We start from the raw sequence: 9,941 nt of genomic DNA on the forward strand, positions 1-9,941 counted from the left end.
GTTTGACTGAACTCACTAATGAGGGGTGACAGAAATTAGATCATCCCCTTCGTTCTTTTCATAAAAGATGCATGCTGTCTTTCCCCCATGGCGTTATCTGGTTCTCTGATACTCCTCATCAACTCTCATCTCATCCATCTCTCCCCTTATCTCATCTCTCAATGGCAGGGAGGGCAATGGCGATGGAGATAAGTGCACGAAGATGAGAACACTAACAACGACAGAAACATCCGGTCGTCATCCAAATCTCTGCAACTAGTTAAACATCTAAACAATCCCAGTTTATAGTGTACTGCATGAATTGACTATCAACTAAGCAAATGTGACAAGGGACACACAGACGCAACTTAAATGAATTCAACAAAGCTCGAGTCTGATTGGAAATATTATGGTTGTTCAAGTGCTATTACTCATGAAATCAGCTGTATTGGCTGAAATGCATCTATATTTACAACTACTGTTGCAACTCTGTCCAAACTCTAATTTAACTAATATAGAAACAGCATTCCCTTATCCAAGGATATGGAAGACTATTTGAATCCAAATATTATTTGTGAAGTACACACATCAATTAATACATTTTTTCCCTTTTCAAGATGAAAACACACCCAAAATATGGCTCAGTGGAACTTCACAACTATGCAGGAAATGTCATCTTTGCTTTTCTTATTAACAGCCTCCTCGGCCAGGTGCTTGGCTGCCGGCAGAGCATCCTTTATGTGTTTGATGGAGTCCACTGCTTCTTGATTTGTCATCACCTGAGGAAAGATCAAGAGACAACCATAAACAATAGAACCACCCCATGGCCTATACATGAAACGAGCAAGAAATGCAAAGCCGGAGGAGCAAGACAAGGAGGGCAAGATTCGATGCTTGACCTCTGCTAGTACCATAGTTGTCAAGGCCTCGCCTAGGTGTCTCCTTGACACCTTGTTGGCGCCGACTTGATTCCCCCCCCACCCCCCACCCCACCCCCACCCCCCAACCATATTTCCTAGATGCTGTGACAACTATAGCTGTACCATTACTACTCTTTATGATTAAAGTATTCATCTACATAACAAAATGATGTGCAACTAATGGGATAAACAACATTAAAATGAGAACAAACCTTCCATAATCCATCACTTGCGAAGATGGCAAACTCTGTATCATCATCGATCATCTCCACTGTCACATGAGGTTCAGAGCTGAGGTGTCGCTTCAAGCTTTTATCACCAAATGCCCGTGCCACTGCCAATTGTCCATCAACTCGTGGCACATCCCCTGGAACCATCACAGACTCTAAGTTTAATCCTGAGATTGACTATAAACAAGATCAAACACAAAAGACCAATTACACTCAAGATGTACATCTCAAACTTTGTTAGGCTTCAATGCTTCATTTACATCAAAATAACTTTTCCCAACTTATATATATTTTTTGGGACAGAGTTTTCCTCAAGCCAAGATGGAGGAGGAATTCCATCACCGATGGCCATCATTGCACCCAATGGGTACCAGGGAACAGTGAAGGGAATTTCAAACCTCCAACTTAAAAGAGGGGGGGGGTGGGGAAGAGAGTAATGATGACCTTAGATTTGTGGGTTAAGACTTAACTGTGGGTGAAGGAAAACTTTCCCCTATTTTTCTTATGAATTTTCCCATTTATATTAAACATGAATTTTATTGCTAAATCAAAATCAGTATGATGCTATGTAGTAAAAGCTATGGAGATGGTACAGGATTGATTTCATTGTACCACAGTAAACATGCTTAACTCATACACGTGGAGAGACTCAAAATAATGACCAGGTTAGGCTTGTGGGTGAGTAATAAACCTAATTCTGCTTACCTGGAAGGTTGGATACAAAACCCCCTCTGCTTTCAATGCTCTTCTTCTCCATGCTTGGTTCATGATCAACTGATAGCTGAATGGCCTCACCGTTCTTGCATATAACAGCTCGTGAATCTCCAACATTTGCAACAAACAGTTTCTGACCATTTATCAATATTGCTGTGACTGCAGTTGAACCTCCTCTTCCCAAATCAACTGCTTTCTCTAGAATTGTCGAATCAGTTACAAAGTATGCCCTCCTGATCGCAGACTCTGTATCTGTCCAGAAGTCAGGCTGCTTGCAGCAAGATAACAGATAGTGAGATCAATTGACGATGCCTACTCACGATGCAGAACAAGTGCAATTGGTAAATTCATAAAACAATATTAAAGCGAAAAACAATGGAATATGCATCGGTTACCTCATTCAGAATATTATCAAAAAGATGGGACTGCAGATAGTCTGCAACATCATGACCGGAATGCCCATCAAATATGGCAAATAAACCCAATTCGTTGTCCTGTACTTTCTTGAACTGCGCAACAATATAATCTTCCATGTCATGATTTGATTTTCCCTTGATCAACTGGTAACCATGTGTAATGTGCTTGGACATTTTGCTCTTGCCTTTCCCTGTATCAGATGACGATGAACCAAAACCAGCTTTGGCCTACATCAAGCATCAAGTCAAGACTTTGTAATACCTACTGAAGAATGGCAGTTAATCATACTGATTGCAAAATGCTCAATAAAGTTGTCAAACCCATGCATTTACAAGGCATTCTCACCCTATCCCCATACGTGCAGCAAACTGCCATAACATCACAAAAATACACAAACATAGAAGAAGGCCAAAAGAAAAAGTGCAGCCATTGGTTACATGCAAATGTGAGAATGCTACATTTAAGAACTGTTGAAAAAGTCAAGAAGTAACTTAGTCAACTCAACTCTGCCCAACTTCAATTCTACCAAGGCATGTCTGCTTTGCAGGGATAAGTAGGATGGGAATGAATAGTGAGGGAAAGTTGCTGGACTTTCCTGGGATTTTCCAATTTTAAGCTGTTTTGTAGCAATACAGTGGGATTTCTCTCTTTATCAGAAAATCACCATCGGGTGATGTTGGTACATTGTCTTCTCCACCTCAAACCCCCCCCCCTTCATCACCAATTTTGGAGGAACTCCTGAGGGCAAGACGAGGGAAATTGCCCAACAGTCACATTCACAGCCAAGAAGCAAAGAGAGAGGGAAGACTGAGATGGTTCATTGACAGAGAAGAAAACCTCTGCTACTGTCTGCCGAAGACCGCAAAGAGGAACAGAAGAAGGTCTTTGCTACTATCTGCTGGAGACTGCAAAGAGGAAGAGAGGAAGGTCACCGGCAGATCACACATCACCAATGAAGTAGCTAGTAGTACAACCTCTGCTTCACTGGCTTAGCACCCATCCTAGACCCTCGACCCCACTATCTGAATAGCCTCCTTCATATTCTTCCCCACCATCGACCAATACTTGTTTTGTTTGGTTAGGTAGGGTGGGAATTTAAAATATAGGAAGGGTAGGGAAGAAGCTGCTGCTAGGGTTTCTAGGGACTCTTAACATTTGGTGAGAAAAAACAACAGCTGCCTAGCGCAGTTGGCGAGCTGTGGTGCGTAAAAAATTACTCACCAGGAGGTCTCGAGTTTGAGCCTCCTGGCTGTTATCAACTTCCCCTCCCTACCTATCAAAAAACAATCTGGTGAGAAAGAGAAAACCTGCTTTGAGTTGCAGGAGTCATGAGAGGATACAAAAGGGATGAGTGGTCACACAATAATCTTGAAGCTAGGAGTCCTGAGAGGATTTGAAAGAGATGAGTGGACTGATGGCGATGGCAAGCAATCTTGAGGTTATTTTCTTGTTTGTTCTTGGCAAGAAGTTTGAACTCTATGGCGGCTCGCCTCTGCAAGTCGATTGTGCATGACTCAAGGTGGAGGTAAGTTGGTGTATCAGATGGTAGGAATTCTCAGAAGAGCAAACAGCTGTAAGTCAGCCAAGAGGCCGTGAAGAATTGACCCAAATTGTTGTTGAAATTGTTGAAGGCTGAGGAAGAATCATCGGTGTTGCCCAGATCATTCAAGCTCCATGCCATGTAGGGGTAATTTGGCAGAGGTATCTCTGTCTCTATGCCAACAGGGAGGGAACAGAGGAAAGAAAATGAGAGAGAAAGAAAACAAGAAGAACTCATCTGTCAATCCAAATCCACCCTCTCTCCCTTCACTCTCCCTCTCTCTGGACCATTGCTATCCACTTTACTTTCCCTGTTATCTCACCCCACTACATATGGGACCTACCCTCAAACTTTCTCACCCACACTACCCGAAAAAAAAATGGGCTTACTGGTCCAACGAAAATACTGGCAGAGATACGGTGAGGGGATTTTCACCGCAGATGGTACTACCTACCCTTAAGGCTATGCACATTGTGCATGGAGTCTTTATCTACATCGGAAGTCAAAGCCTTAAGCTAAGCAGCATCATCGTTCAAGGATTCAAGTATGACCATCTCTTATCTTAGGGCAACCATTCCTAATGCAGACAGTTCTCACTGGCACCACTGGGGGTCCCCGGGGTATTCTGAATGATCAACCGTTCTTCCTGCCATTCTCTTCACGTAGAGCTTTACATGAATCCTGATCACTATTACACTACTATCTAGGGCCATATATCCCATAATTTTTACTAAATCATAAGTCACCATGGCATTTTCTACCTCCTTTAATTTGCACCCAATCACTCACTTACTCTCTCACTAGTGCACTCACAGGTCTTCCTTGTGATTGGCATACCCTTCTCAATCAATGTTTGATCGCACAACATTCTATTAGCATTTACCCACTTCCACCTTACCTTACAATTTATCATCTTCAATCTCCCCCTCCTTGTAGAGTGACTATTGAAAATAATTATTACCTTAAGGAATCTCTTGGTCGGCAATCCTTAAACATCCTCATATTAATTCCCATGTTCTTAACTGATTATGTTCAGTTAAGGTCAAGCTACCTGACAACAATTTTGTTCTTAAGCATCTCTACATAGTTATAACTTAGATTACCTTGACAAATTAGTAACAATCAATATTCAGATACAAATCTTACTATGGGGTCCATAACAAAGTATACAAGTAAATGTGATAGAGATACCAAAATTAGCTTCACATAAACCCCTTCCGTTTACCCAAGGGGGTAGCTCAGTTGGAAAAAACCAACACCTCACAATTAAGAGGTCATAAGCAACCTTTAGTTTTGTTCCACAACGGAAGTATTACTTCTATTGAGTTTCTGCAGTTGATGTATAGATGTCTAGCAGACTCTGTTTGCCTCTCTACTTGTGGTGGAGATTACAATGTATTGCACCCACCACCGGCACAAAAAAATAGAGGGAGGGGGGGCTGTAAACCTAATATCACAAAACCTTGACAATATTCAACCTTCTGACCATAGCTATGTACAAATGAACCTCATGGGCTGAAGTAGGCCAGTATCAGAAAAACCATTGGAAGCAGGTAATAGCAACATGACAGTATTTCTACCAAACCAGCAATTGACAATGTTAAGAAGGCTTACATATACGAACCTTGGGAGAATCAACACCATGAACAGGCATACAAGATGAAGGGACCCAACACCATACCCACACCAAATCCCTTCTGCTCCAGGGTCTCTACCTAATGGCAGGTAGCCCTTTCCTAGAGGATTGGGGCGAGGATCGCATACCATTGATACAAACCTGGGAGAACTCATCCATAAACTGGCTAACTAGGTGAGGGAACCCAAGACCATATTAACCCACACCAAATCCCCTTTGTAACTGATGTGGGATCAACACCCCATATGACTGATAATGGGATCGTAACACTTACTAACATAAGATCTTCAGTACATAGATATTCATGGAAGCATATGAAACTTTGAATGAATGCACGGACTTTGACATTTAGTACTTCAAAATTACAAGAATACAATCAATAATCTAGAAACTCAAGAACAGAGTAAAAATCAAATCGTAAGATGTATCCAACGAAAGCAGTGAGATGTCCTCATGGTTCTAAGAATGGAAACCTGCTCAACTATTACTATTAATTCATAGGAGAGGAGACACATTTAACCATGAGTGAACCCTCACTAATCTGAGCTACTATGGCATAATTAAGCACAAAGAGACACAGGAAAGGCCAAGTTAGACGCTTTGTTCCTGTCAATGCTTTTGGTTAGTTGGTTAGGAACAAGGACTTCAGAATAGTACCTAATTTGCCAACCAATTACCCCATTTGAAATAAACCCAGATGCTCAATACATTTTTCTTTAAGTTAATAAGGGTGATTCTGGTTCGTTTATGAATGAATGAGACCCAATTTTCCATCAACCGGTTGCTATCTCAACCTAGGTATCAGCAAAGGGAAAACGGAAGATGAATTATCCAACTATAGGAGGATCTCTCTGCCGAACTCATTTCTACTGGTAAATCAATAAGAACTAGAAGTTAAGGTCCAGCTCAAATGAGCTTAAAGAAAGCCGATCTAATATATATATCTCACAATTAGGCTAATTTACGGTTAAACGGCATTTGGAAGCAAAACCCAGAGTAGTTTTTGAATCAGAAAGAAGGGAAAACCAAAATTGGTTCATAATTTGTAAATTTGAGAACACAGTGAAGAATTCGGAAAGAAAAACGAAGTCAGAAAGAACGGGGAGGAGCCACAACTTACCTTCATTTTGTGGAGGATATCTTTTCCGGTCATGATCCCTTGCATACGAAGCTCAGAGAGAGAGAGAGGGAAATGGGAATGGGAGAGATAGAAGTTGGGGAAGGAGAAACTAGTGTTTCAATTCGGAGAGAGCGTTAAGACAATTGACAGAGCGGTGGAGGTGTTTGAGAAGATGAGGAGATGTAACTGAAGAAATGACGAGGAAGATGAATGGACCGTGATCTTCTCTTTCTCCCTGTCCTGTCTTGAAACTCAAGCCTATAGGTGAAGGCAGCTCAGTCACTAAAGCGGAAGCGCCCGCGTTCTAGGCAGGATTAGACGCGTATCACCGACGACCTTTCTCTCTCATCTTTTTTAAGTCCTTTGCTTCTTCTTTTTTCTTTGCTCTCCCTCGTGTGGGGTTGTGTGTCTGGGAATCTTTTTTTCCAATTTACGACTGAGTCCTTCCCCATGATGGTTTACTTTTCGGTGAATGGATCAGGTTGATATACGTTCTCCTTTGTCCTTGATCCGTTGATTTAAAATTTATTAAATGAAAAGAGAAAATATTTATTTTAAATCTACGAACCAAAGACAATCTCACATCTTTTCATAAGTGAACCTGACCCGTTCTGTACTTTTTCATCGTCCTATCTAAATATCTTTTAGGTGATGAGAATCCATCTGAATATGGTAACTTGGGACTTGAATCTTCTCTACTACCAAGGAAATGGAATCTTTGAGTAGTTACTTGGTTGCTACATGGGTAGCAGCCAAGCTTTGCCCCAATGAGGAGAGAGAGGGAGGGATTCTCACTGATACATCAGTGGCACCTACAGATGATCCTAATCCGGTAACTCTTATCCATATATGGGTTGAAATCGGCTGCAATTCCGATCTCGTACAATTCTGTACAATATCATCTTCATGCGGTGACACGTGTATTGATACCAATACAATGGCTCAGATCTGGTACAACTAATAAAACATTAAATCAGTGAAAAGACATTTAAATCAGATCTGGGCCATTGTATTGGTATTAATACACGTGTCACCACCTGAAGGTGGTATTGCACGGAATTGCAGACGATTTTTTTCCTCCTTATATGGGAGTATATCCGGGCTCAACTTATGAGGCTGTACACGACATTATCACATAGGGGTGTCAACCGATCGGGCCGGTTCGGTTTCGGTTGGGCTTAATCGGGCTTGAAGACTTTAAAAGGCTACACCGTGTCCGCCCATTTAACTAATCGGGCTTAGTTATTGAGGGCATGGTACACTTTATATTCGGTTGGTCGGTCTTGGGCTATAATCGGGCTATCTTAATCGGGCTTTAGTCAGGCCTTAACCGGGCTACGGATATGTTTAATGTTAAACGGGCTTTAACCGGTTTTTAAACTGGCCCTCTTTAAAATGTGCTATTATATTCCGGCCCACTCATGCAAACCCAAAAAAATGACAATAAATCAATAAATAATACCAAATATAACCATTATTTAAAATATGAACATGTCTTTACTTTTTAGTTTTTATTCTTTAATTTGGGGGGTAAAATAGGTATTCTACAATCATTAAAGGGTCGGGCCAAATCGGTGCACAATAGGCCGGTCTCAGTCGGGCGTTATTCGGTCAGTCTCGATCGGGTGCCCGACGGTCCAAGTAGCAAAACCGAGACCGACCATTTATAAACGGGTTGGGCTCAAGCCCGACACGTTTAATAAACGGTCCGAGCCGGGCCGATCTATAAATGGTCGGTCCCGATTGACTTAGTCGGGTCGGGCCACGAATTGACACCCCTATTATCACATATATTTATCTCGGTGAGTGGTAGGCGTTGCCAACTTCCGAACACCAAAATTAAAACCATTGATCTATTTTTAGTTAAATCTTAACCATCCACTATTTTCAAGGCATCAAATGGTTACTCAGTGTCCCGGTGAAGGGTGAAGGCTCAAAAGCACTCTGCATCTTCTCTCTCTCTCTCTCTCTCTCTCTCTCTCACCCTGACCTAGCGTTCATCCCAACCCTCTCCTCCCCTCCGCCGTGAACCCGCAGCATCCCCACCTCACCATATCCTCCCTCCGTCCCTCTCTCTCCCTCCAGAATCACACTCACGATGCAAGACCTTGGCCACCGCTCCAAACACCGCCCCTCTCCTACCATTCACAATTTGCCCCGGCTCCTATCGCTTTGTGAGATTTTTTTTTAAATCAGTAATGGCGTCTACGGCTCAAATTCATGTCCTAGGTGCAAGGGCTAAGGCCTCACATTTTGCAGTCCAATCGTTGATGATTTAGATTCTCTATCTCTCTCTCTCTCTAAATTGGATTAATGGATCCACTGAGCAGGATATGCTTGCTGTTACAAGATGCCATTCCCAAGATGAAAAATTTAGAAAGATGAAGTTTCAGAGATAAAGAAAAACTACTAAGACAAATCCTTTTTTTTTCAAGATATAAACTTCAATATGAAATTACCAATTATATCACAATAAACTGAATAAAAACAAGCTTCAACACAAAGGAATTCCAAGGGACCCTGTTTTGGAAGAAGATGGCAATTGATTTCTAAAGCTGAATACCATGGGCGGCGAGAAACCGAAGCTCAAACAAGGATAGAGAGAGAAAAACAACAGTAAAAAACTTAGAAAAGAAAATTAAAAATAGAAAAAAAAGGTTTCGTGCTGCAAAGGAGAAATAGGTATCTCAACATGAGAGAGATTGGTTAATGCAAGGCCAATGTCATGGTGAAACTTGGTTGATTGCTGCAATGAAGTAGTGCAGAAGAAGAAGATTGCGTGGGAGAGCCGGTAGCAAGTTAAATGTTTTTTACATTCAACGATTGATATTTAACATTATTAAATCAACGGTTGAGATTAAAACGCAGCGTCTATAATTTTTGAACGCTTAAGCACTGCTACCTTTTGACCTATCTTCCATAGCAGTTCAAATTCAAATTTTCAACAATACAGGGTAGGAACAGGTTTATGGGATCACGTCCATACCATGTGAAGGGTTTTGCTATTTGTTAAGATTATGGGTGTCAATTTCAAACCTGCATCGGTAAGTTCAATCGGGTCCGATATGTTTATGGTTTGATTCAGATCAATTCAACTAATAAACTTGTTGGGTCTAAGGTTGGCCCATTTATAAATAGATAGTACATGGTGCAAGGGTTAAGCCTGATGGGTCTTTTGATCGGCTTGACCCATTTACAAGCCAGACTCAAATCAACACGTTTAGTTAAACAATTTATATATGTATTTTGATTTTTTGGAGATAGAATAGCGTATATATTAATATTTTTGCTTATCAATTATTGACTGTAATCAAGTGTAATACATTTTCAGAATTGTTGATAGTTTAACAAAATAAATTAAAGTATCTTAAATCTAAGAAGAGTA

The 9,941-nt window shown here is 41.1% G+C and overlaps 1 protein-coding gene across 1 annotated transcript; it reads right to left on the reverse strand.

The window, feature by feature from the left end:
* Window positions 1-352: 352 nt before the first annotated feature.
* LOC122082532 (probable protein phosphatase 2C 39) lies at window positions 353-6,898 on the reverse strand. Its single transcript, XM_042650162.1, has 5 exons — window positions 6,557-6,898; window positions 2,239-2,487; window positions 1,835-2,111; window positions 1,112-1,266; window positions 353-758 (listed from the first exon to the last, which is right to left on the reverse strand). Exons 1-5 carry the CDS (start codon window positions 6,599-6,601, stop codon window positions 621-623), a joined length of 864 nt encoding a protein of 287 aa, XP_042506096.1. The 5' UTR covers window positions 6,602-6,898; the 3' UTR covers window positions 353-620.
* Window positions 6,899-9,941: the final 3,043 nt, after the last annotated feature.

This window comes from Macadamia integrifolia, chromosome 6 (assembly GCF_013358625.1).
Source record: "Macadamia integrifolia cultivar HAES 741 chromosome 6, SCU_Mint_v3, whole genome shotgun sequence".
Lineage (NCBI taxonomy): Eukaryota > Viridiplantae > Streptophyta > Magnoliopsida > Proteales > Proteaceae > Macadamia > Macadamia integrifolia.